At 36.7% G+C, this 27,327-nt stretch overlaps 1 protein-coding gene across 3 annotated transcripts in view; it reads right to left on the reverse strand.

The window, feature by feature from the left end:
• Positions 1 to 23,145, reverse strand: part of CFAP97 (cilia and flagella associated protein 97) — a 31,825-nt gene extending 8,680 nt beyond the window's left edge. The window contains exons 1-4 of one of the 3 annotated variants that reach the window (XM_019736074.3): positions 23,006 to 23,100; positions 19,527 to 19,658; positions 16,241 to 17,295; positions 7,078 to 7,343 (exon numbers count right to left, since the gene is read on the reverse strand). In XM_019736074.3, coding sequence (XP_019591633.3) covers positions 7,078 to 7,343; positions 16,241 to 17,279 — 1,305 coding nt within the window. In that variant the 5' untranslated portion in view covers positions 17,280 to 17,295; positions 19,527 to 19,658; positions 23,006 to 23,100. Of the gene's footprint in view, positions 1 to 7,077; positions 7,344 to 16,240; positions 17,296 to 19,526; positions 19,659 to 22,896 lie in introns of all 3 variants that reach the window. The other 2 variants (XM_019736073.3, XM_019736076.3) reach the window with 2 other exon arrangements.
• Between the last annotated feature and the right edge of the window lie 4,182 nt (positions 23,146 to 27,327).

The following is a 27,327-nucleotide window of genomic DNA, read 5'->3' on the forward strand; positions in this document are numbered from 1 at the left end:
AACCAACTAGCCAAGGCAACATAATACCCAATAACACGGCATTTTCTTTAATTCGATTCAGTACCAGAGTCCAATATATAATGCTCCTAATTTTATTTTCTTTCTTCACAAATAAGAAGGTGGAAGAGTTTCTTTTTGATTTTCCCAGGATTGTTGAGAAAAGAGTATTTAAGTAGACCAGTGGATTGGGGAATGAATCCATGGTTGTATTTTATCACTTTCTTTATTGATGTAAACGTCCTCGGGTGAACTTTACCGGGAAAAAGGAAGCTGTTCTGCACCAAGATTCCCACTAAAAAATCAGCCTCGTGGGTTCTGTCATAGGACAAGGTTCTTCTGCACAATCTTTTTTCCTTCTTCCTTAATTTGGTTTCTTTTTATTGTTGTAAAATACACGTAACATAAAATTTACCATTTTAACCGTTTTTAAGCATATAGTTCAGTGGCAGTTAGTAGATTCACGTCATTGTGAACCATCTCCATCAAGCATTTCCAGAACTTTTCCTCAACTTAGCAGTTTGCTGTTAGCATTTTCACCCCCTGCCCTTCTATTCTGAGGTTCCATTGTCAGTGCTCCCGAGCAACCCTAGAGAAGGGATGGATGGTGCAAGGACATGTCAAAATAGTCAGGGGAAGAGCTGTTTAGAAAAGGGGGAGAAGGAAGGTGTTATAGAAATAAATGGAGCTGGGAGACAAATGGCAGAACACAGGAAAAAGGAGACCTGCCAGCTGAGAGAATGCAGCCTGCCATCCAGACTTTCTGCATGAAATGCCCATCCTCAGTCTGTAGCCTTCAAAGGCTAGAAAGAGTCACCTCCTCCAGGAAGTCTCACCCCGCTAGTGTCAGTGGTTCTCTCTGCTGAGCGGCGGGTTACGATTTAAACACGGTTCTACCTCTCAAGCCTATGGTCTTTCCATTATAACACAGCGTCCTCCTCTCTTTGTAGACAGAGAAGCTGTATCATTTAGGTGGAACACCTCCTAAGACTCTATCTTCTCTACCTACAGTTTGTAAATGCCATCAAGCTACGTAAGGTAGTGGAAGGAATATAAGGAAAAACATAAAAGACTGCCCTATCAGGCAATTTATAACTTAGCTGGGAAGACAATTCCACTGCATGCCTGACTAAGACATTCATAACTGAGTGCGGGACTTCCTATGTATCACATCATCAGTGCATTTTACTGGGAAGAGCAACATTTACTGTTTTATCTAATTACCCTATTTACTACCTATTGAGCTGTACAGGGTAGAATGGACGGAACAGAAAACTTGTTACTTTCAGTTCCCTACTAATTTTGCTGTTTTGCTGGTCGAAGTCTCAGTGTTTTTTAGATAAACTCCTAATTTCCTAAAATTTATTTGGTCAGATGTGGTTTTTTCTTTTTTAAATTTAAGAAAATTACAATGCATATTCATCAGATATAAAACATATAAACTAACATGACCAAAATCCATTTGGAAATAATTTGACAATAAGGCCAAAAGTAAACCCATTCTGTAGTCCTGATATGCCCCTTATCAAGTTCACATGCAGAAACTTGGAGAAATTAGTTATCCAAATCACATGGATCCATACTATGTATCAGTCTGTGTGTTAATTTAATAAGCTAAGCAAAAAGCTAAAGGAATGATTTTAGGTAGAAATAGCTCTTGCTTGTAAAAACAATATCAAAATATGGAGTACCGTTTAGAGTAAAAATCCTGAAGTCAAAAGTATATAATCTCAATCTAGTCATCAATTTAGTACTCCCGGGTAAAACTTAAAAATGTCGTTCAAAATGTTGTAACACCTGAAACAGAGTGATAAAAAATGTAAGCTGTCTAGTTAGAAACACCTGGATTTAAATCCTGGCTTTGTGTGACATTGGTCAAATGACTTAGTAGGGATATTAACAATGAAATAAGCTCACAGTCAGTTTTGAGAACTAAGTGAGATAATGCATATGAATTGCTCAGAACAGTACCTGGCATATAGTAAGGATTTATTAAATATTAATGCTATCATTTGTATCATTTTCTAGTTGTTTGACATGCAGTAGTATTGTCTTCCCAGCTAAGTTATAAATTACATGACAGGGCAGTATTTTATATATTTTCTAATATTCTTTGCAATGTCTTAGACATCTTTGCAGATCATAGCAGACACTAAATATGTTAAATAAACTGAAAAATGATAAGATGGTTACTTATATTCCAAGTATGTTTTATAAAATCTTAGAATTGCAAATCAGATTCTAATAATAAATCCCAAAATAGTTTGTCTAAATATTTCTTTTTTATCTTGGAAGTATCATTCTTTTTGGAAAGAAAAATTAACCCAGCCTGAATCCTGTCTTCTGAGGTAGAAAGGTTAAAACAAATCAATGAATAAACAATGTGTTAATGATTTCTGCAGTTGTCAGCGAGGAGAGTTGCTTTATTGTTTCTAAGGTGATAAAGCAAAGACCCTGACGGACATTAGAGAGTAAGGTGTCCTATAGTTGGGGAAAATCAGAACTGCTCTCCGTATTTTCTATAGCTGGAGTCATAGTTAGTTATCATTAGCTGTATTTCTTCTATCGTCGGAGGCAACAGACAATAAGCAGAGAAGGAAAATCAGATGAGTGAACTGTAAATTATTTCAGATTTTACAACAGTACTTATTATTCAACAAATTAATACTCATAGCAGGTATGAGATTTGCTATAAATCTTCCTTTGTGACAATATATCATTCTCCCTTTAACAGTTTTAACATTCTAAGAGCTCTAAAATTAAGTCTTCTAGACCAGCACACAAAGAACAGAAGAGGGGGATTTTATTTTTCACTTAATGTTGTTAAGAACAGTTTGAAATTCCCTAATTTATATGGGCATTACTTGTATTTTAAAAATATTTTAACGCAGAATTCTGAGTGGAAAGATTATGGTCTACTTTATTTTCTACTTATTTGTATTTCTCTGGATTTAAAATTGAAATAAATTAGCTCTATTTGAGCTCTAGGCTCTAATCCGGATATATTCCTACAGGAATCTTACTTCTCTCACCTTGCTTCAATTAGTCCCTCCCCCACATTCTTTCACAGCTCAGGAAACTGACATATATTTAAAAACTGAAATAATCTCATTTCTTTTAGAGGATAAAGTGAAACTATAAACTAAGCATCCTTATGGACTCCCTCTCCTTCTGCTAAGATTATTCTTGTGCTCTTTCATAAAAATATGATTCATATTATGTTCAAATGAAGATAAGATATGGTTTAACAAGAATATTTCAAAATTTATGAATTAAAAAATTAGTCCCATTTTTGGAAATAATGAAGTTCTAATATAATTGAGTCTATTCGTATGTAGCAAGCACTCCCTCTACTGGATAAAATTACTTTTTCTTTATTATTCCTTTGATTTATTTCCCTTGTGCACGAGAGGGAAAGGTATATTTGTGGATTGAAACAAATAATGAAGATCTCAAACATCACCAGAAAGACAGACCTATAGTTCAAAACAGTATGCTTTGAACTATAGATCAGGACTCAATTTTATACATCTTTGCTCTCCGTTTCTACCTTCTCTGCACAGCACTACTTCTTTGTCTTGAATCGTATCCGTTTAAACAGCCTCTGCATTGTTAAGATGCTAAGGTAACAGTCCTGGAACAGAAATGTTTTAGTCATCATGCCTGTTAAGCCATGTGAATTGGTCTCTATCACTGGAGACGGAGAAAATGAAGAAATGCAAATCATAAAAATTATAAAGTAATGGACCTTGCTTGTGCAGTACATCTGTCACAGAAATAACTATAAAGTGAGTCTGTGTGCACGTGTGCACTCATGCATGTGTGTTTTGACTATGAACAGATTAAAAAGTAGATCAGCACACACTTAAGAACTATTAGAGCCAATGTGGCTCTGAATAAGGGTTTGGTAGGTGGCTGATTATAAAATATATATACAAAAATCAAGTTTACAAAAGTAAGCAGTTAGAAAATGTAATGAAAAATTTTCATGCACAACAGCATAAAAGTACATAGTTTTGAAGAAAACTACAAAACCTTACTAAGGTAGAGTATCAGAAGGCTTGAATAAGTGGGAAGACATACCATATTTTAAACAGGAAGGTAATATTTTAAGAATGCCAGACACTCTGCAATTAAAATGTAAATTTAACACAATTCCAATGAAAATTTATAATAGATTGTTTTAAAAGAAAAGTAACCAGTCATTATGAAGAATAAATGCAAAGAAGAGCCAAGAAGTTTTAAAAAGGTACCGAATTAGCTTTATTTTGGTATAGAGAAGGAAGAGTTAAACATAAGTCAGGAACGAAGAGTTAACATAAATTGGGAAGACTGGCTTTGCTTACAATAACGTAACATTTCATAATAAATTATACTTTCCTGTTCAGTTTTAAGCTACTTTTTTCACTTCTGTATGAATTAGTTTGTGATTCAGAGCTGTACTCTCCAAGGCCACTAGCCACATATGGCTACAGAGCATTTGAAATGTGGGTAGTCCAAACTGAGATGTGCTCTAAGTGGAAAGTATTCAATAGATTTCAAAGATAATACCGACAAAGAAGAAAAGCAAAATATCATTTATTTTTAATATTGTTTACATGTTAAAATGTAGTATTTTGGATTTATTCAGTTAAATAAAATATTGTATCAGAATAACTTCACCTATTTCTTTTGACCTTTTTAATGCTACTAGAAAAATTTAAATTATACATGTGGCTCACATGTTTCTACTGTTCTTGAGTATAACAACTAAGACTTTACTATCAAATGGAGAAAAACATAGGTCACATATGCCAGTTACTGAGAATATAAGGTAAAAAGAATAAAATAGTGATAATTTTCTACTGTTTATTAAAATAGCTGAAATATACAATTGATTTGGGGAACAGTAAAAGCTATAAACAGAAGCTGTTAATAGTTTTCACCCTATTCGTATATACATATTAATGCTTTCAACTTTTCAAAAGTAAACCAATGTTTCTCAAACAAATAAACATAAAACTACAGTATGATCCAGCAATTCTACTCTTAGGTATACACCCACAGGAACCGAAAGCAGGGACTTGCATAGATACGAGTACGTCAGTGTTCACTAGCATTATTCTCAACAGCCAAAACGTGGAACCAACCCAAGTGTCCATCAACAGATGAATGGATAATCAAAATGTGGCACATACATATAACACATTATTCCACCATAAACAGGAATAAAACTCTTGTATAGGCTATAACATGGATAAACCCTGAAAACATTATGCTAAGTGAAATAAGCCAGACACAAAACGAAAAATACTGTGTTATTCCACCTAATGACAAAAAGTAGATTAGAGGTTACCAAGGGATAAGAAGAAGGCAGAATATAGAGTAATTGTTTAACGGGTATGGAGTTTCTGTATGGGGTGATGAAAAAAGTTTTGAAAATATAGTAGTGAGGTTGCACAATACTGTGAATGTAATTAATGCCACTGAATTGAACACTTAAACAGTTAAGATGGTAAATTTTGTTATATGTATGTTACTACAACTTTAAACAATTAACAACGTAATATACCACAACCCACTGAATGGTACACTTTAAATGGACATGGTATGTGAATTATATGTCAGAAAAGCTGTTAAAAAAGGTCACCCCAAAGCTAGCTAACCTAAATATAAGTCTGCCACCTGCTAGCTGTTTGACTTGAGGAAGTTTCTGTGTCCCATTCAGTGTCTCATTTTCTCCACCCTGACAATAATTATGTCATAAGGTTGCTATATGGATTAAATGACCTAAAGTTTGGAAAGTAGTGTGTATTGTCTTAACTGCTTGATGAATAAATAAAATAGGCTCCCGAGCCACGTGGGAGAATGAAAATAAATAAACCAAAAAGGTAAACACAAATGTTCATGACACAGTGATTTCAAATTTTCATAAATCATCAATGAATCTCAAAATTGCTCCTGTGACATGCAGAAAGCGCTCACATAGCTTACTACCCACCAACCTCACTGCGACTTGCTTTGTTGCTATCTACTCCTTGCCACATGCGGGGTAACCCTCCCGAAGGATTTAAGACTTTACTATTTTTTGTAAATATACATCCCAGCTCCCCAGCTCTTGGTGTTAGTGATGGTAATAAAGAAATTTATAAGAGTTGTTACAATTTCAGGTAAGCACACAGATAAATAGGGCTGTACTGGTGATAAAACATGAGGGAGAATTTTGGAAACTATTTTAGTAATTGTAATAAAAGCTGTATCAATTATTTTAGCTCTGAATTTATGTGCTCATTAAGGATCTAATTTTAGTTTAAGACACTATCTGGGATTAGAATCTTGGCTCAGGCATTTACTCTGTGTCTTTGGGCTAATTATTTAACTCCTGTAGGTCTCAGTGATTTCATCTGTAAGATGAGGATAAAAATGGTACCTATCTGAAAGAATTATTGTCAGAATTCAATAAGTTATTTGGAAGACACTAAGAACAATGCCTGTCATTTAGTAAGAGCTCAGTAAGTATCAGCAATTATGATGAACTAAATTTTATGAAGAAAAACATGCTATAAATAATAATAGTTTTTTAATGGGAAGATTTTCAACAGTCCCCATATATTCCTTAGAACATCAAAGTATAACTATGATTTTTAACAATCAATGTCTTTCATACATTCAAATAGTAGAACACCAAATTTGATCTCATATTTATCTTTTAAAATAAATGATATATAAATTATTTTAGCTTTCAAGGATACAATAAAGTGAAATAGATTTAGCTAGTAACTGAATACTTTAAGAAGATATATGTATCTGACTCTTGGATACTCTTTCCTGTAAGTGATTTAACAGGTCTAGTTAAATAAATAATAGAGTTTTCAGCATTGTCACTTAATGTTCCTTTAAAATATAGTTTGCTGGATAAAAAGAAGCACATAGTGTACCTTGAGGCTCATAGTTCATTATGTATTTCATGACACATATATCTATACCTACTTTTACATAATTAAGCTTGAAAATTAGGCTGTATTTGGGTTTCTAGTAAGTTGGACTTAAAATCAGTACAAATGCATTTTCTTTGATGACTAAAATATTCCAGTTACTTACCAAATTTTCTCTTTCAATTCTTTGTTGTTCCCTCTGTCTGTTGAGAGCACTGTGATATAACTTAGGAGGATGACCGACCGATCTAGGAATCGTACTTTGGCTTCCTGGTTTTTCAGCCTGTCTTGACAGTTCTTTCAAGAGCCTCTGATTTTCCCGATCAATCTGCCTCACCTCCTCTCTTGTGAAAGAGTAGTTTCTCCTAGGTGCCACTGAAGGCTGATCTAAGTGATGTTTCTGCGGTCCCTTTTTATCTAATTCCAGAAAAGCTACAGAAATGAACAAAAAAAGAAAAAAAGGCTAAAGAAAGTGGCACAACAACATGATGGTACATGCTTTAATTCTTAAAAATAGAAACTGCAGTAATACATGAAAAAGAATGTATGAAACAATGCTAATGATATCCAGACTACAATTGTGTAGAAAGAAATCCAGAGGCAGCTTAGAGTTCTATGCTCGTTGGATTCTTTGGGCATAAAAGCTATACCCACAACACAATGAAAATATTTTAATAAGAAATGTACATGGTACTGGTTCCAAGGCAGGTATAATTTATGGAAAATGCCTTTGTCATATTCATTTTATGTTTCCCTAAGGCAGCTTAATAGTTGGGGAGGTTAGAAACCTCTGGTTGAGTGTACCAATACTGAATTTAGACCGTTTTTTTGTTAGTTAGTTGAAAGGTACACCTCAAAAAATAAAATGTCCTCTGCAATGACTGATGGAAACAAAGGCTAGAAATGGCAAAAACCCAGACTATACTGAAACTTACAACTTAATCTGAAAATACTTTATTACAAAAGATTTATGGTCTTAATATTGGCATTAAAACAAATATTTCTACTGTAAAAGTTAAACATTTTATTCCTGACTAAACATAAGCCAAAATGAATACATTAAATAAAAGGACTTTTTAGTCAAGGAAAATATTTTGTATACTATTATTAAATAAAAATTTTAACAAAATGCTTAATTCCTTAATTTCCATATAACAATTTTCAGTAATTCTTAAATTTCCATATTATAACAATTTTCAGTAAGTCACAATTATTACTACACATTTCTTAGAAGTTTCTAAAATATTAAGTTTGCTGAATATTTTAGCTTAAGTCTGTACTAAAAAATGAATGTATTATATCAGATGAACATACTGGCACATTTATTTTTTTTAACAGTATTTCTTTTAAAGTAAACATTCTTTGTTTTTATTTGAGTACCTTTATGTTAAGCAAGTAACTTTTACTTGCTTAGCATTTTTTACTGTTAACAGCACAGTGCTGTAAAGGGAAAAGGTATTTTTAACTCCCATTTAAAAAATGTGACCAGTAAAGAAAACTTAAAATATTTGAACAAAGTCACAAAAACCGTGAATTTACCTCCGTACGTTTAACTGAAGGCAATCAAAGATTACAGACTTAAGAAATTTATTAAGTGGCTTAATAGAAAAAATGAGGAAATTAGTGGTTGATAATTTGTTGAAAACCATACCAAGTTAATTATAAAACCTGAATGAGAACACATTTAGAAAGATACAGACATGCTGTACATAATTATCTTGCTTCCAAGAAATGCCCATTTTATAGAATTTAACAAGGTTTCTAGATTAATTTAGCTTTGTATGAAAGCCTTTAAAATGAAATTCTAAAGGGATTTAAAAGTAAGGTATTTTCCTAATGGCATTTTAAAAAAAAGTTTTTAAAAGTAAAATAAGGCAAAAAAAAAAAAGTAAAATAAGGCAACAATAAATTAATTAAAGAAATTCAATCTAATTCACTTTTTTTTTTTTTTTAAAGATTTTTTTGGGGAAGGGGAACAGGACTTTATTGGGGAACAGTGTGTACTTCCAGGCCTTTTTTACAAGTCAAGTTGTTGTCCTTTCAATCTTAGTTGTGGAAGGCGCAGCTCAGTTCCAGGTCCAGTTGCCATTGCTAGTTGCGGGGGGCATAGCCCACCGGCAACCTTGTGGTTGAGAGCCCACTGGCCAATGTGGGAATCGAACCGGCAGCCTTTGGAGTTAGGAGCATGGAGCTCCAACCGCCTGAGCCACCGGGCCGGCCCTAATTCACTTTTAAACATAACATTCTAACTCTGATGGAAAAGTATATATGGGGTGTTTATATACTGATACCAGATATTACTATTACATTTTTCTAATGTGGCTATATGCTTTAGTATGAGACAACATCAAATATATGATCCATTGTTTTTTTCAGTTAAGATCTAAAACGTTTTTTAACTTTCAGGGATATAAACATTTATGTATGTGTACATACTTAAAATCATATTTAAGAGCTATTGCTTTTCCCTAATTTTCAATGAAACAAATTTGTTCAAATTCTTTATAGTGTCTGTCATCACTAGAGCTTCTTGAGTCATCAAACACCATTTATTATTAGGTAGGTGCAAAAGTAATTGTGGTTTTAAAGGTTAACTATAATTGCAAAAACCGCAATTACTTTTGCACCAACCTAATAGAAGTATCAGAGCTTTACTTTCTTATCTAAGCTAAGATACAGATGGCATCTTGAAATTTTATGTGTAATGCTACCACTGAAAATTTTATCCCAAGCCATATTAAGACCATATTCATATATTAGTTCAAAACAAAACAAAAAAATCCATCCTATAGGCATATTCATGATCCACTCACCCCGCCTCCCCACAAAAAACCAATGGTATTTGCTTTTTGAAGTGATTTTTAAAAAATCCAACACTTATAAACTGAAAGGTCACAATTCAAGGAATAATTAAATTTACTAAAATGCTTTGTCTTCTTTATGAACAACTTGTCAGATGAGAAATTCTGTGACATTCTTCCAGTTCCCTTCCTTTCAATCTGAGCAGGCTTGGGAATGCAAGGGCCAATATGATATAGCCAAAGAGTGTCTTTCAAGGCTAGGCAAAAAAGGAGATGCAGGCCCCCACCTCCCCACCTTGCTCCCCGGAATACTTGCCCCTGGGGCCCTGAGCCACCCTATGCATCTGACTGCCTTGAGGCTGGCAGGTTCTGAGGACATCAAAGCACGCAGAGGGCCCTGTGCAGGCACTGTGACCCCAGCCTTGAGTTATCCTAGGTTGCTGCTTTACACATCTAAGTTTTGGGATCTGTTATCAGAGCAGCAGTAACTAATACGTGGCACTAGCTCTAAGACCAGGTGACAAGTAGAGTTGGAAGGGCTAGAGGAGATTACTGATGAAAAGGATGATGTGGCAGAATTTTAGGAACACTGTTGGCTGCGGTGACTAGGTGCCTATTGCCACTGGAGGATTTGGCTAAGCAGATCTCTGTGCAGAAGGTGGAAAGTATCAGTGGTTTATTTTATCCACAATAATAAAGCAGGATAGAGAGATGGACTAAAAAAGGAACTGGTCAGTTTTCAAGCAAAATTTAGAGAGAATATAAAAGAGCCAGGACTTATGGAGTTCAAAAATATATCGATTTCTCCTTCCCAGTCTCTCCCAGCAGATTATCAAAGTACTCAGGGAGCTACACATAACAGGAACATGTCTGAGAAGTTTCAGCTGCACTTGGACCTGTTTTAGACCTTGGACGTCGAGGTTGGGGAAATCTTTGGAAAGGAAAAGTGTGTTTTTGCGTTTGGGAAGAATATAAATTACTGTTTAGAGGATGGACTGAAGGCTTTAAAACATGTACATAAATTATCTGACACTCCTCCAATTAAAACAGAGGGTCTATGACCCTCCTCTTAAATCTGGGAAGGTTTATAATTGTTTAGAAATGAAACTATGTGACTTGTAAGGCTAGGTCCTAAAAGGTGATGTGGTTTCTACCTTGTTTCCTGCAACACTGAACGTGGAGTCCTGAGCCACCGTGTAAGAGTCCAACTACCCTAAGGCTGCCATCTGTGAAGAGGCCAGGCCACTGAGAGGCCACTTGTGGGCCCTCCGCTCAGCAGTCCTGCTTTGCAAGTCATCTCAAACCTGACACCTGACATGTGAGTAAGCCAGCTCTGAGACGATTTCAGTCTTCTGCCCTTTGAGTCGCCAAATCCTAAGTATTAGGGTAATTTGTTATGTTGGAACAGCAAATGGTATTTCATCACTTTAAAAAGTGCTGTGTGATAGACAAAATACCTGTGGACCAGGTGCAGTCCATAAACAGGCAGTTAATCTTTTTTTGGGGGAGGGATCTAATTGATCTGTCAGTCTTCCAGTGATTACAGCTTTGTAAATTTCATTATTCTGTTTTACTTTTATCATACATTCCAAATCAATGGCTGTTAAATCTTTTTGGTGTATTTGGTCAGTTTGTTAATATAAAACACTCTTCTTTGTCCCCTTTAGTGCTTTTCACATCTTGAATTCTATTTTGTATACTAATAGGATTAATACTTCTGTTTTCTCCTTGTTAATACCTATCTGACATATATTTTTCAAGGCTTCATTTTTATTCTTCCCAGATTATTTTAATAGAATTTTGGCAGAATTTAACATTTGTGCAAATCTTTTAATGCCTGCCTTAATAGAAGACAATTGGATTCTCATATCTGCTTCTGCAATCACTCTGTTGTGCTGTCATTGTCACGTAGCCCCTGAAAAACTCCAATATACACATGACACGAGAGTAAGTAAATCGTGTCTTAATTAGCGAAAATAATTTTGTCCTTGCAGATCTTCTCTAAAATCATTGAACTTCACTTTTAACTTTTTTCAAGTATTATGTTCTTCCTCTATGAGTCTAGTGCCTCTAGAGTTTAGCTTTTCTCAAATGCTGGGTAATGCCTGGTAATGTTTTGAGGCTGAGATTTCCTGTGTACCTACCTGAATGAATCCTGTTTGCTGAAACCTGCCAGAAAGGGATAAAACATGCTGCCAGGGAGGGTGTCTAGTAGCTAATCTCAGTACACTAACCCCCCTAGCCCCCATCCATGGTTTCATTTTCTACACTTTCAGTTACCAGTGGTCAACTGTGGTCGAAAATATTAAATGGAAAATTCCAGAAATAAACAATTCATACGTTTTAAAGTGCATACTATTCTGAGGGGCGTGACATCTCACACTGCCCCACCTGGGCTGTGAATCATCCCTTTGTCCAGCATATCCACGCTGTATGAACTACCCACTTTTTAGTCACTTAGCAGCCATATGGTTATCAGATCAACCGTGACAGTATCATGGTGCTTGAGTTCAAGTAACCCTTATTTTACTTAATAATGGCCCCAAATCCATTTGCATAACTTTTATTACAGTATATTGTTCTAAGTGTTCTATTATTATTTAGTTACTGTTGATCTTACTGTGCCTAATGTGTAAACTTTATCATAGGTACGTATGCATAGGAAAAGTACAGTATATATGGGGCTCAGTACAATCCGTGCTTTCAGGCATCCACTGGGCAAGATTCTGTGTAGGCATCCTCTTGCTTATGGAGAGTAACAGGGTCCATATCTTCCTTCCTTGAATAAGGCACTTCGCTTCATTCCCTATGTCTGTGTCAGTTTAGCAGTAAGTTTAATCAGTTTATGTGCTCATCAATGCTTCCTTAATCCCATTTCTTTCTTATATTAGCTGTTTTCCCTCAGGACACATCCTCTAATGATATAGCTAATTATTTCACACAGAACCCATGCAGTAAAATTTGAAGTGGAGGATCTCTAAACTGTCTCTATTTCGCCTTCCAGAGTCTTCCTAAAGTGACCTAATTTTACCTATATAAAGTATGCAACATACCTTCAAATCTAGTCATATCAACTTTTTCACTGCTCTCCAAATACGAGATTCATGCCGTAACCCAATGCCTAAACTTCTTACTCTACTACTCCACTTTTAATGCTCTGCTTATTTAGCGATTTACAGCTCAAGGTCAAAGAACTAATTACAACCATACCCTTTGAACACTTACATAGCAAAGGCAGGCTTGTGGTGAGTCTCCCAAATCAGCGACCCAACTGAGCTAAAAGGCTAAATATTCAGAAATTCTAATAAAGTCAGATGTCTAATAATGCTATAGTACACTGATCTTCCCTTCTAATATTTCTCACAGAACCCCAGAACTCTGAATTTGGAATGGGCCTTAGCGACTTATTATCAACACCTCACACTACAAATGAAGAAACTGGGGCACAGAATAGTTACTGCTTGTCTATGGTCATGTAACTAACACCCCAAAACCAAAAATTTGATTCCACTTGCAGAATTTTCTTTATCTTGCTACGCAAGTAACCAAATTCAACACTGTGTCATTATTCCAGGGCCTATCATTGGGATATCTGATTTTATATATTCTTTTATGAACCTTTGTTTCATAGGCTTATTATTTCATAGTTCAAATTTACAAATGCATAATGAACTTGTTAATAAAAGTTAAACTTTAAAGTTATTTTAAAAGTTAAATAACATGAACACTGGTAGCTATATATGAAGTCCCTCACAATGTGGACTCTTGCCCAATGTTTGCTGTAATGGCTTGCAAAATTTTTTACTAAATCACTATCTGAATCAAACAACTTTCTTTGTACTTATGCTATTGAAAATATTTAAATTGAGAGGATGTGGAATATGCTGTGTCCTAACTCAGCTGTTCTAATAGGATCACATCTTGTGCCCATATTAAAATGTGTTATGCACTACCACTGTCGTCTTCCTCATATTAAAGTGAAGTTATCTTCCAAGGAAATGGAAAAAGCTGTGAAGAAATCAGGTGAGACAAAGAGGCCTAGAAACGGGGTCCAGCCCAGTGGCTCAGGCGGTTAGAGCTCCATGCTCCTAACTCCGAAGGCTGCCGGTTCGATTCCCACATGGGTCAATGGGCTCTCAACCACAAGGCTGCAAATTCAATTCCTCGAGTCCCACAAGGGATGGTGGGCTTTGCCCCCTGCAACGAAGATTGAACATGGCACCATGAGCTGAGCTGCCTCCCGAATGGATCAGTTGGTTGGAGCGCGGGCTCTCAACCACAAGGTTGCCAAGTTCGATTCCTCGACTCCCGCAAGGGATGGTGGGTTGTGCCCCCTGAACTAGAAAACAGCAACTGGACCTGGAGCTGCACCCTCCACAACTAAGATTGAAAGGACAACAACTTGACTTGGAAAAAGTCCTGGAAGTGCACACTGTTCCCCAATAAAGTCCTGTTCCCCTTCCCCAATAAAATCTTTAAAAAAAAAGAAAGAATTTAGAGATTTTCCGATTTTCCCTAGAGACGAGTATTAAATATATTAAAGGTTATAATGCAGGAGGCGGCACAGACTTACTCTATGTATTTCATGGGTAATTGTTACAAAATCAAATTTCAGTGAAACTTGAAATACATTTCCTAGCCATTACAGTTGTACAACAACGGAAACTTCTTCAGTTTCTTTAGTTGACAAATATTGTCTATTATGTGCCAACACTTGCTAGATTTAGGGATTCTAGTAAGGAATAAGATCCTGCCCTTATGTTGCTTACACTCCAGTGGGAGAGATAAGCAAACCTACACTAATTCCAGGGTCTAATAAATAGTCTGATGGAAGGACACAGACTTGTGACACAGAGGCAGGAATCGAGGGTATGAAACTACTACAGCTAGAATGTTAAGAAAAAGTCTCTCTGAGGAGATAATAAGCTGAGACCTGAGAAACAGGAGCAGCCTAGGCAAAGAAAAAGGGCAACAACAAGTGAAAATATAAGTGCAAAGTGCTCCGAGAACAGTAAGAAGCAGTGCAACTGGAGCAAAGTATAGGAGATTTGAAAAAAGGAGATGTAGGTAGCATCCATATTAGGTAGAGCAATGGTTCTCACCAACCTTAGCAGCAGATTAGACCAACCGCATCAGAATCCCCTGGCGGGGTCTAGGCATCAGTACTTATGTTTTAATAGTTTGTTTTAATAATTTGTTTTAACAATTCTCCAGATGACACTAATGCACTGCCTGGGATGAGAATCTCTGATATTGAGTCGGTTAGGCTATGACATGGAATTTGGATTTTATTTTTAATGTCAGAGTAAGCCCACTGAAGAGTTAAGAAAGAAACCAGTAGGACTGGTATACTTTTTAAAAGATCACTCTGGTTGTTAGCGGAAGAAGCAGAGGGGCAAGAATAAAAGAAAGCCTCAATCCTGAATGTTTTAAGAGACTGAATGAGCATTTATCAGGAAAGATATACTGCGTGGAGGCTTCGCCACTAGGTGGTGATGCCTGATGTGGAGAGTCTGTCTGATTTTTCTGACACACTGTAGTCAATAGATACAATCAGAGGAAAGGAAAAAGAAAATCTACAACAAAAGAGGTAACATTCACAAGCATAAACTGCTCCAAAATACACTTTATCAGTCTATGAGTTATTTGACTAAGGGACTTATGTATCCTACATTGCCACCATATGCAAATTATAAAGCTAAAGATTTATTCTTTCAACTAACATTTCAAACAAAAACAGAAAACCCTATTTACAAATTAAAAATGTTATCTTCCACTGACCTAAAACCTAACCTGTAAGTCCAGTATTTTTACAGTTTATATTAATGAGTGAAAAGGAAAGTTTTAAACTGCTTTTATTTCACCTGGAATATACTGGTCCTTTCAAACTAAATGTTGAATAACAATAAATCGATACAGAAATGCAGCAATAAAGATTATTCTAGTTCAAAAATATTTATATTTTAAAGCAATTGAAACTTGAACTATGCTATTTCATCAACTAGGTAATTATTTTCAAGTAATGGTCTCTAGACTTTAACTTAAAATCTGAACAGTACCCTATAGTTTACCCTGAGTTCTTTCATTTGCCAATATTCTTGCCACTTTCCCTAGTATGAAGACAACAGATCAGTTAATTTTAATCTCAATGCTGTTACTTCTTTTAAAGAAAGTGAAATATATGTAATGCTAATGTCTCTATCAAACTTGGGATAATCTGGCCCCACTTCTCTCATTTGTTATTCATTTGGTCACTTCCAGGCATTTTGAATATGTATAGCAAAAAAAAATCAGTGTGAAGTAGTTTCTAGTACTAGTTGATTAGCTTTGCAATAATATCAATAATGATATTCCATATTTTTTTATGGTAAAATGGAATATTGGTAAACTTACAATATCAATTATCCCCCAAAATAAAACATTTCTACTAGAAAAATTAATGCAAATTCATAGCATTTGATATTTAAGCTCAATATACTCTTAATATTTAAATTCAGTACACAGTTTTTAAAAAAAGAAGAACATTACCTTTCAAAAGATGATTCAGGTCCATTGTGTCATGTACGGCTTTTTGTTTATATCCGTGGTCTGAAGTGGAATCTAATACTGCAGATTTCGAGGTAATATTGGACCCACGTTTTTCTTTCCCTTTTTTGAACGATTTCAAGCATTTTGAATTATTTCTTACATCGTCAACATTTCCACACATTTCTTGACTCACGTTTTCTTGCCTTTTAACTTTTACTTTTTGATTGTTTGATGTGCCCAGTTCAAAAGACTGAACAGGGCTGATGTCTGGAGTTGATAACGGCGTGACATCTGTCACAGTATCTTCAGATTCCTCAGTGTAGCCACCATCTTTTGGTTTAGTACTTGAAGGCTGTGTTCCTGCTGATTTTATTCCTGGTTTATATTTCTGTTTTGGTGACAAGTGGGTTACACCAGAGAGATGTTTCTTTAATGATGGAGATGAATCAGATGTACAGGTGTCAGACTCCGGATCTGAACAATCTGTACCTGAACTTGAAGATGAGGAGGACAAAGAGGAAGAGGAACTACTTTTGGAATACTTTTTACTTATGCCTTTTTTAAAGTGATTTAATGGTTTAGCTGACTTGGACCTGACATGTTTTTTCCCATCATCACTGCTTTCCTCTCCATCTGTATAGTAATGATCGTCTTTGCCTTCTTTTATAATTTTGGGAATTGCAGTTGGAATGTTCAAGTGTATTTTATGTCCTGTTGTAGCATCACACATTTTTTTTGATCTTGAAGAAGTGGTCAATGATAACGAATTTATGGTTTGTGCACTATCATTTTCTACAGGGTGTTCTTCTGGAGGAATTTTCTCTTTGCTTTCATTTCCTTTCTCAGTAAGAGCATTTTCTTTTCTTTGCATTCCAAATTTCAAGTTTACATTTTCCGTATCTTTGTCTATTCTCTCTTCATGGTCACCACTTTGCTTGTCAAAAACTGAGTTACTTTCACTTTTCTTTGCTTCTTCAAAATCACTGTCAAAGAAAGAATGGTCCACTTCACCTTCTGATATATCTCCAAACCGATCCATGATGGCAAAAATATATCTGAAAAGGAGGAAAGTGTAACCATCAGATTAAAAAGTAATTTCTAAATATTTTTCATTTTTATATAGTAATTCATAATTTTACCAAACCAAGAGGTTTGGTTAACATGTAAAGAGAAACATGACCCCCCCAAAAAACCACCAAAAAACAATAACCCAGCAAAGTGACAGGAGCAGTATCAAGTACCAATAATTTGAAAAATAGTTCTAATAGTTCAGTTCACAAGAAAATAATAGATCATCAAGGCAAGCATATCACAAACCCTAAGGAAAATCTGCCTTCTATAAATTATGTAGTTAGAGTTTAGAATAAGAAAGGATGGTGTTAAAACCTCATAAGATCAGCTAAGCCAGCCCAAACACATTATTTTAGTGGAAGTAGTTCAGTGAAGATGGACAAACTTCCCTATTCCAGTACTTGTCTTTGCCCTATTCTGCCCCTTCACTGCAGTTACTAAAGGCAGAAAGGAGATGACACCTATTAAAAGTAAAAGCTGCCTCGATCCCTTCTGAAAGAGGAACAAAAACTTTAAAGCACATACATAGGCTGCACAGGTAGCTCGGAGTCAAACTTCTGAATATTTAATCACAAACTGTGATGTACCACATATGGAAGATGACAAAGGAAGAGTATATACGTATGTCTTATTGTATGAAAGAGAATCTCGTATAAGAGATATTTCACAGTAAACTATCTAAAATGGAAAAATGAAAGCTTATTATTTAGATGCATGGAGTTAAATATTAGAAGAAATGGATAAAAATATTCAAAGTAGTTGCCTCTAGCATGGTAGAGACCTTAAATTACTAGTTGACTTATAATTTATATATTTATATTTAAAAATTAAAATTGATTTAAAAGTATTTTAATACTTTATACAGTTGGAATTAAATTGAAAACATTATAAAATCAAGGCCTTTAAAAAATATTTTTCTTTCTCTCTTATTGGTCTTATTAGTAGTGCCACAATGTGTATTATTAATAATGTTGAATTCAGAGTTTAGCCTCTAATACTATTATAAATAAATGAATGAATAAATAAATAAAATCAGGAACTTGGAAGGCAGCTGATTTCCATTTCTGGAGGCAAAAGACAAACAAACAACAACAAAATCCCAAAACACCCACAAAAACAAACAAAAAAACCAAGAAGGGCCTGGAATATCTTATTGCTTCCAGAAAGCACAATATTAAAATATGCCTGGGGTAGTGGTAATAAAACAAAGAATCCAGTTCAAAGGAGCTTGAACTATTCAAGCTGGACAATTTAACACTGAAAAACAAAAAACACAAAATATACATAAAAATTAAAAAGTAATTCTTTGGAAAATCATGAATTCATAATGATATTCAAAAAGGGCAAATAATATGAGTTATGTGAAAGTAAATGAATATATAAATTTCCATAATAACACACAGCTAACAATCCAATTATGTGCTCACTATATTCATAATATGATTAATTCCATTATATCCAATCAAGCAATCAATATTATGTAATCTGCATTCTAAATCAACCGTGATAATCTACAGCCTTTAATTAAGTGACCCCGCAATTTATAAAAATAAGTACAGACATGATTTTAAACTCAACCAAACTTATACTATTAATACTAATACAGTAAGTTAATAGGTTAAAGTATATGTGGTAATACATTTTATCATCATTGGATAATTTGTCTACCTTTAAGTTTTTTAAACATTTAAGAGATTCTGATGTATTAAACTTCAAAAATTTTAACTGTTTGTAATCCACTTTTAAATGTTTAAGGGAATTGGATTAAATCATTAAGTTTACACTAATTAGGTTTATAAACAACATCTAAGTGCTTGGGATATCCTTCATTAGGTCTGTAAGTGTGCCTTGTCAGGTGTTAGAGGTATTTAAGAAAATCAAATATACTAAAATTATAATTGTGCTGTTATGCCAGTTTGCAAATGGTGTACAACGTTCCGGAAAATTTCAACTAAGTGAAAATTAAAGTACAAGTGAATTTTAAAATTCTAACACATTATTGGATGTAAACTGAAATAAGATGTGTTAGGCAAATCTTAAAGATTTCAGAAAAATTAGACTATAAAACTTATACCTAATAAATATTAAAATACAAGAAATATTATTTCCCCTAAAAGATTAATACCCTAAATCTGAGATTCCCACCAAGCCCCTTCTTGGGTTCGATTAATTTGCTAGAACAGTTCACAGAACTCAAGAACAACCATTTACTCACTAGATTTCTTGCAAAGGATATTGAGGGATACCAATCAACATCCAGATGAAGAGATACATAGGGCGAGGTTCCGAATAAAGGAACTTCTCTCCTCGTGGTGCTTGGGGTTGGGCACAGTGGCACCTGGAAGCTCTGCAAAAAAGAACGTCCTCCAGGGTTTTTATGGAGGCTTCATTACATAGTTATGATTGACTAAATCACTGGCCATTGGCAATTCAATCTCCAGCTCCTCTTCCTTCCCAGAGGGTGGGGGTGGGACTGAAAGTTCCAAACCTCTAACTGGTTGGTTCTCCTGGCAATCAGCCCTCATTTTTCAGTGGGGTCCAAAAGTCACCTCATTAACATAACAAAAACACCATGATCATTCTCAGCACTTAGGAAATTCCAAGGGTTGGGGAGGTGTTAGCCAGGAAATGTGGATGAGGACCAAATATCTTATGAATCACAGTATCACGCAGCTCCACTCATAGGTTTACATATTGTCTCTGACAGCTTTCTCACCACAACTGTAGAGTTGAGTAGTTGTGACAGAGACCTTATAGCCCACAGAACCTCAAATATTTACCAAATGACCCTCTACTGAACAAATTTATGAACCTCTGATTTAGGTGATGTATCAGCATCAAAAATGCAGTATACAAAATTGTTATCCACACTGAAATAGAAATTCAATTTATACATTTAAACAAAAACTAGGGAGGGAGAAAGGCAAAAATTAAGAGTTAACTGTTGGAAGAAAAACCCACAATCCCACTGCATTTTTAATATTTCCATTACTGTTATAATAGTGTCCATGCAATAAACTAAGCAAATAAGTGATGACTGGGGGTCTGCACAGTGAAAAAGAATGAACTAAGTCAGACACACCCAGGCTTAAACTTGGTTCTGCCAATTCCTGGCTGTGTTCCTAGGCACCTGTACAAGGATGTTCATCACAGCATTGTTTGCAACAGCAATGAGTTAGAAAAAAACTCAATGTCTTGTAAGCGGAAGATGGGTAAGTGAAATGTTGTATATGATATACTATGTACCAGTCAAAAAAGATGAGCTAATATCTATAAAAACAATGTTTACTAAAAGAGAATTAAATGAATACAATTATGAAAAAACTTAAAACACACACAAACATATAAATAAAGTTATAGAGCATGAAATGGAAGGGCATACATTAAACATCTAAGAGTATGAGCCCAAAGGAGAGGAGGAATAAGGGTGGGAAAGAGGGATAAAGGGGGAAAATCCAGAACCTGGGCAGAGGCCTGTGATCATGGGGCCTCACAAACTTATCAATTCTATTCTGTCCTCCTGAGTTCACAAAGAAAAACAATAAATCAGAACAGCCACTGGATGGTGGATACCTCTTATCAATATTGTCATTAAATTCCCCCAAAAGCCACCTTTTTTTGGGTCAGATAGTTCACCCTTTGATCCAAAACGTCAAGAGCTGGAATACAAAAAGAGTTGTGGTTATTGTTTTTCCCTTTCTCACCTTTGAAATTAAAAAAAAAAACAAAAAACGTTTGTTCAATTTTTTAAAGCAAATGGTTTCATAGCACAGCCCAGAGCTTCCTGAATGAAGCATTTAGTTCTGGGTGCCATGGTGAGGAGTCTAGAATGAAAATCCTGATTAAGGATTTACAGAACGGGCTGGACTCATCCCTATTAAAAGTAATGACTGAGAAAATGGTGTATTCAGATACTTGCAGGACTATGACATGACAAAGATTTTAGAGCTGTTATTTGTAATTTCAGAGGCAGAATGTGCATCACCAGAAGGACTGGATAAAAAATCTGTTCTGAGTTTAACATTAGAACTTTGAAAAAATGGAATGGGCAACTTTCTAAGATGAGGAGCTCATGAGTCGCCAGATAATGTTAAGGAAAGACTGAATGTCCACTTGCTAGGCTGCTGCAGAGAGAACTGATGCCTTAGGAGGATACGCTCTTTCCCAACCCTAACATTTTATGACCTAGGTCTAAATCGCAAAATCTATCTGGAAGCCAAATGATTACCGATATTTCTTTGAAATCCTTGTTTTTCATAGCTAACAGTTTTCTGACTTGCTGTCTCCTTACCAAACCGGGAACTCCTGACACCTTGTTCATTTTTACATATCCAGCGTCTAAAGTAGGACCCAACTTATCAGACATTCAAAGAATGTTTATGCGAAGGAGTTTGGAGTTATGTGACTTAAGATTGAGCCCTGGTTCTGCTCTTTGCTAGCTACGTGAGCAGAAAAATCACCTTTTCCCTAAGCTCGTTTCCTTGATAGTTTCCCACAATCGTCCTTCATCGTTTCCCCCAACCCCCCCATACTATCCCCTTATCTGCATTTCTGTGGTTCATGTAGTCCCCAATAGTTAGTTGTAAGCATCTGCCTCCCTAAGTGGTCAGTTCATGATGGGTGGTACATAGTACAGTGCTTGGGAAACTTTACAGGTTAAATTTAGGTTCATAGTGTCCAACCGATACTGTTATTTTAAAGATTTAAACGCTCAGTTTATTTTCAGAAAAATTATCTAACTATCCCATCCATTAAGCAATCCTTCTGATAACATTTACTTCAAAGTTAGTGAGATTCAATTTACATTAGAGAATAATAAAAATATGGATTTAAGATGGTAAAGATTCTCTTTACAACTTACTGGGAAAGGGTTAAAAATTAAATAATTCATCAGACCTTAATAACCTTTGTGGTGCTCGATGAAGACAGCTATTAATATTTGCCAAAGCTGCCTGGGAGTCACCTGGACACTCACTATTAAGCTTCAACAGAGCTAACAATAGAAATACTAATGCTATCACAATACGTCTGGAAAACACACAAATAAAAATGTAAACTTCTGAAACTATCATTTTGTTACTGGGACATTACGTTTCTGCAGTTATATATATATAAGATGGCCCAAAGAAGGTAACAGATTGGGTACACGGAAATCTAGGCACAAAGTAATCATCTGTTTGTAACTCGAGGCTCGGTTCACCACCACCCGCTCCTGACCCCGCGAGGTAGAAGATAACTGACAGCTCCTCACGCCTCGGGGATTCAGGTTCAAGTCCACGAAGGTGAGCGGCTGTGACCCGAGCCCGGCTCCGGGTTGCCGCCACTTCTTCATTTAGGGCCGACCCGAGCCCCCCGCTCCCCCGCCCACCGCCACCACGAACGCGTCCAGAGGACAGGCCGGGCCTTCCCACCAACACCGGCTTGTGGATGCGGGCGGCCCCAGGGACCCGCCAGTTGGTACCAATCAGTTGCGGTTACATCCGCCGCCCGAGGGGCTGGACAGGCCGGAGAGGTGGCGAAGCAAAGGGCTGGGGACCCCGGCCGGCCCGCCCCCTACTTTCCGGCGCGGGCTTCCTTATACCGACCCGGCGGGTTCGCCGCTGCCCCGGCTCCCGAGTGGGGAAACGGATCCCGAACCGTGAGGAGAGTGGCGGGCGCTGGAAGAAGGGGGTCGCTCGCGCGCCGCTCACCTACCTGGGTGCTGTGGCCGCCACGGCCGCCACGCGCGCGACCGGCGGCGTTGGGGCTCGCGCGCACGCGCCGGCGAACTCGCGCAGCCCCTCCCCTGGGCTCCCGGCAGCGCCGCTCGGCTTCCGGGGGCGGAGAGAGCGGAACGAGAAGTGGCCGCAGCAGATCCGCGAGCGTCGCGGTAACTGGGCGGGGGCCCAGTGCCCACGCGGTGCCGCTCCTGGCGGCGGGCGTCATAGAGCGCGGTGGGTCCGGGCGGCCTAGAAAGACTTGGCCGGGTCCGCCCGCTCTGGCTGGGGAGGGCAGGAGGCTAGGCCGGCCGCTCTCCGGTGGGAGGGAACACGTGAAAAAGTAATAGTCCTCCAGAGCGTAATCGTCCGGGCCCTCAGTTGCCCAGTGCCGCCCCGAGATCTTACTGCTGCTGCCCCCACTATGAGCGGCAATGCTGGTGAGCCTCGTTGTTACTGCGGCTGTTTAATAGGGAAAGCTGCTTTCATTTTCTTGTGATTCCTTAGCAGAACAATAACAGTAATAATAAAAATGGGGGCGGCTGTGTATTTATGATTGTTTATGGCTACAAGTCGCCGTTCACACAACTAATGATGTGGTCGAGGGGCTAATAACACGTTAGGCAGTCCTACGAGGTAGGTGGTGGTGCAAACAATCTAAGAGAAAAATAATCTCTGTAGAATATATTGGATGCCATAATTTTCCATTTTTGAATTCACAGGCACATAGTAGGTGTGATAGAAAACAGGTGCCTCAAAGATGTCCACCTCCTTAGGCACCAGGAGACCACAGCTTCATTAGTGACCCCAGGCAAGAACAGAAGAACCGTCTAAATGCCACAGCCCAAATTGCTGACACACAAAATCAGAAGCAAACATGGTTATTTCGTAGTAGTTTATTATGAAACAGTAGATAATTGACATACCACATTTCCCTAAATCTCAGGTCAAAACTTAGATAAATTGAAGTTGCTCTATTTTTGTGATCTACCCTTGTTAAAACTCTTTATCTTCATACCAGCTACTTTAATTTACAATACTTTCCTATGTAATTGTCTTTCTCTTTGAAGACTAATACAAAAACATTTCTGCCTGAAAGTTTCTGAATGTAAATAGTTATACTTACAGGCATACCTCAGAGATATTGGTTTGGATCCAGACCATCAATACAAAGCAAATATTGTAGTAAAGCGAATCACGTGATCTTTTCAGTTTCCCTGTGCATATAAAAATTATGTTTATACTGTAGTCTATTAAGTGTGCAATAGCATTATGTCTTTAAAAATATTCATACCTTAAAAAGTACTTTATTAACATAAGACAATGAAGTTTGCTGCATTATCCATTAAGTTTATGTAATATTCTAATTCCTTTGCTGTCATTTCAACAATCTTCACAGCATCTTCACCAGGAGTAGGTTCCATCTCAAGAAACCACTTTCTTTGCTCATCCATAAGATGCAACTCCTCATTGGTTAAAGTTTTAACATGAGATTGCAGCAATTCAGTCACATCTTCAGGCTCCAGTTCTAATTCTGCTTCTCTTGCTATTTTTACTGCATCTGCAGTTACTTCCTGCACTAAAGTCTTGAACCCTTCAAAGTCATCCTTGAGAGTTGGAATCCACTTCTTCCAAACTCATGTTAATGTTGATATTTTGATCCCTTCCCAAGAATCACAAATGTTCTTAATGGCATCTAGAATGGTGAGTCCTTTCCTGGTTTTTTATTTATTTTGCCGCGATCATCAGTTATTACCGTCTATGGCAGCTATAGCCTTACAAAATACATTTCTTAACTAGTAAGACTTGAAATTCGTTCACATTACTCTTTGATCCATGGGCTTTACAATGGATGCTGTTTAGTAGGCATGAAAATAATTTTAATCTTGCTGTACGACTCCATCAGAGCTATTGGGTGAACAGGTGCATTGTCAATGAGCAGTAATATTTTGAAAGGAATCTTTTTTCTGAGCAGTAGGTCTCATAAGTAGGCTTAAAATATTCAGTAAACTGTGTTGTAAACAGATGTGCTGTCATCTAGGCTTTGTTGTTTAATTTATGGAGCACAGGCAGAATAGATTTAGCATAATTCATAAGAGCCCTAGGATTTTTGTAATGGTAAATGAGGACTGGCTTCAACTAAAAGTAACCAGTTATATTAGCCCCTAACAAGAGAGTCAGACTGTCCTTTGACGCCTGGAAGCCAGGCATTGACTTCTCTCTAGCTATGAAAGTCCTACATGGCATTTTCTTCCAATAGAAGGCTATTTTGTCTACATTGAAAATCTGTATTTAGTTTCGCCACCTTCTTTAATTATCTGTGCTAGCTTTTCTAGATAAGTTGCTTCTACATTAGCATTTGCTGCTTTACTTTGTACTTTAATGTTATGGAAATGGCTTCTTTCCTTAAACCTCATGAATCAATCTCTGCTAACTTCAGACTTTTCTTTTGCAGCTTCCTCATTCCTTTCAGCCTTTATAGGATTGTAGAGTGTTCTGGCCTTGCTCTGGATTAGATTTTAGCTTAAGGGAATTGTGGTTGGCTTGATCTATCTAGACCACCAAAACTTTCTCCATATCAGCAATAAGGCTGCTTTGCTTTATCATTCATTTGTTCACTGGAGTAGCACTTTTAACTTCCTTCAAGAACTTCTCCTTTGCATTCACAACTTGGCTGTTTGATGAAAGAGGCCTAGCTTTTGGCTTGTCTCAGCTTTCAACATGCCTTCCTCACTATGCTTAATCATTTCTAGCTTTTGATTTAAAGTGAAAGACATGTGACTCTTCACTTGAACACTTAGAGGCCATTGCATTGTAGGGTTATTAATTGGCCAAATGTCAATATTGTCTGAGGAAATAGGGAAGCCCCAGGAGACAGAGAGAGAGAGACACGGCCAGTTGGTAGAGGAGTCAGAACACATTTATCTACAAACATGGCTATCTTATATGGGCGTGGTTCATGGTACCCCAAAACATTACAATAGTAACATTAACAAATACAATAATAACCATAACAAATATAATAATAAGGCAAAAGTTTGAGATATTCTGAGAATTACCAAAATGTGACACAGAGACATGAAGTTAGCAAGCAAATGCTGTTGGAAAAAATTGCACTTACAGACATACTTCATGCAGGGTTGCCACAAACCTTCAATTTGTAAAAAAATATGCAAGCAATATCTGAGAAGTGCAATAAAGCAAAATGCAATAAAATGAGGTATGGCTGTACTAATACGGAACCTCACTCAGCATAATTTATGTTCTAAAATTTTGTTCAGAGATTCACCTTCCTCTTAGAAATAAATGCTGCAGTACATTTCCTTTAAGCTTTAGCAGGCTACTATTTGTAAAGTATTTTATAATTTTTTTTTAACTTTCATTTTCGATGTTTGGCCACGCTTATATCAATACTTTTTGTAAACCACACTCTACTTGATAGTTTACGAGAGAGGGATTAACCAATCTGTTAGGGTCTTACAGGGAATCAATAGAAGAAAATAGAATGATAACTAGGTCTTTTGATTCATGTTAATATATTTAATTTTCCCCAAAGTGGTCAAGGGCAAATATTGTGGTTTTCTCTCTAATCCTGTGGCTACCTCTAAGATGGACCAGGAGGTTGAAGGAGAAATAGTAATACTAACTAGTGAAGGGGAAGATGTATCATTTTGGCAGCGATCAGGTGTTGTCTACCTGTTTACACTGCCTAATGTTTTAAATGTCACTTTTTTCCACTTAATTTGTCCTTATGATATCCTGATGAGTTAATGCAGCTGTCATTCCCATCTTACATAAGAAAATAATGAAAAGAGCTGATGGAGCACTCAATTATAGTCTGTGCTAGCTTTAAGGAATATAAATGAGGCATCCTTGCTTAAATCCCTCTTTAACCCTTAGACCTGGAAGGACTCAACAGTGACTTCTGGGAAGAAACACCTGAATTCTAATTTAATAGCTGGCTTCCAGCCTTATCTGCCTTAGTACTTCCATCCTAGTCACTCCCACGTACCCCCTTATCTTACCTCACCTCTTAGTGTTTCTCAGACTTTCACAGGGTAGAGGCCCAACTACTACTCATTAAGGAGATGTTTGAAGTATCAATGCTGACTAAGCAAAATGGCTTATGCTTTAAGAAGTTTTTTTACCATGAGTATACATTTCTCCAGATCTGCATTATTTTGGGGAACAATATACAGGTGTGTTGGAAAGATCATGGTCTTAAGAGTTGCAGACCAGGGATCTCAATGAAAGAGACCAGTTTCTCCTTTACTAGTTTAAGTCATAAATCACTTAACACTTGTCAGGGTGCTGTCTAAG

The sequence above is a fragment of the Rhinolophus sinicus genome, chromosome 16, assembly GCF_057876585.1.
Source record: "Rhinolophus sinicus isolate RSI-liver-muscle chromosome 16, RSI-T2T, whole genome shotgun sequence".
Classification (NCBI taxonomy): domain Eukaryota; kingdom Metazoa; phylum Chordata; class Mammalia; order Chiroptera; family Rhinolophidae; genus Rhinolophus; species Rhinolophus sinicus.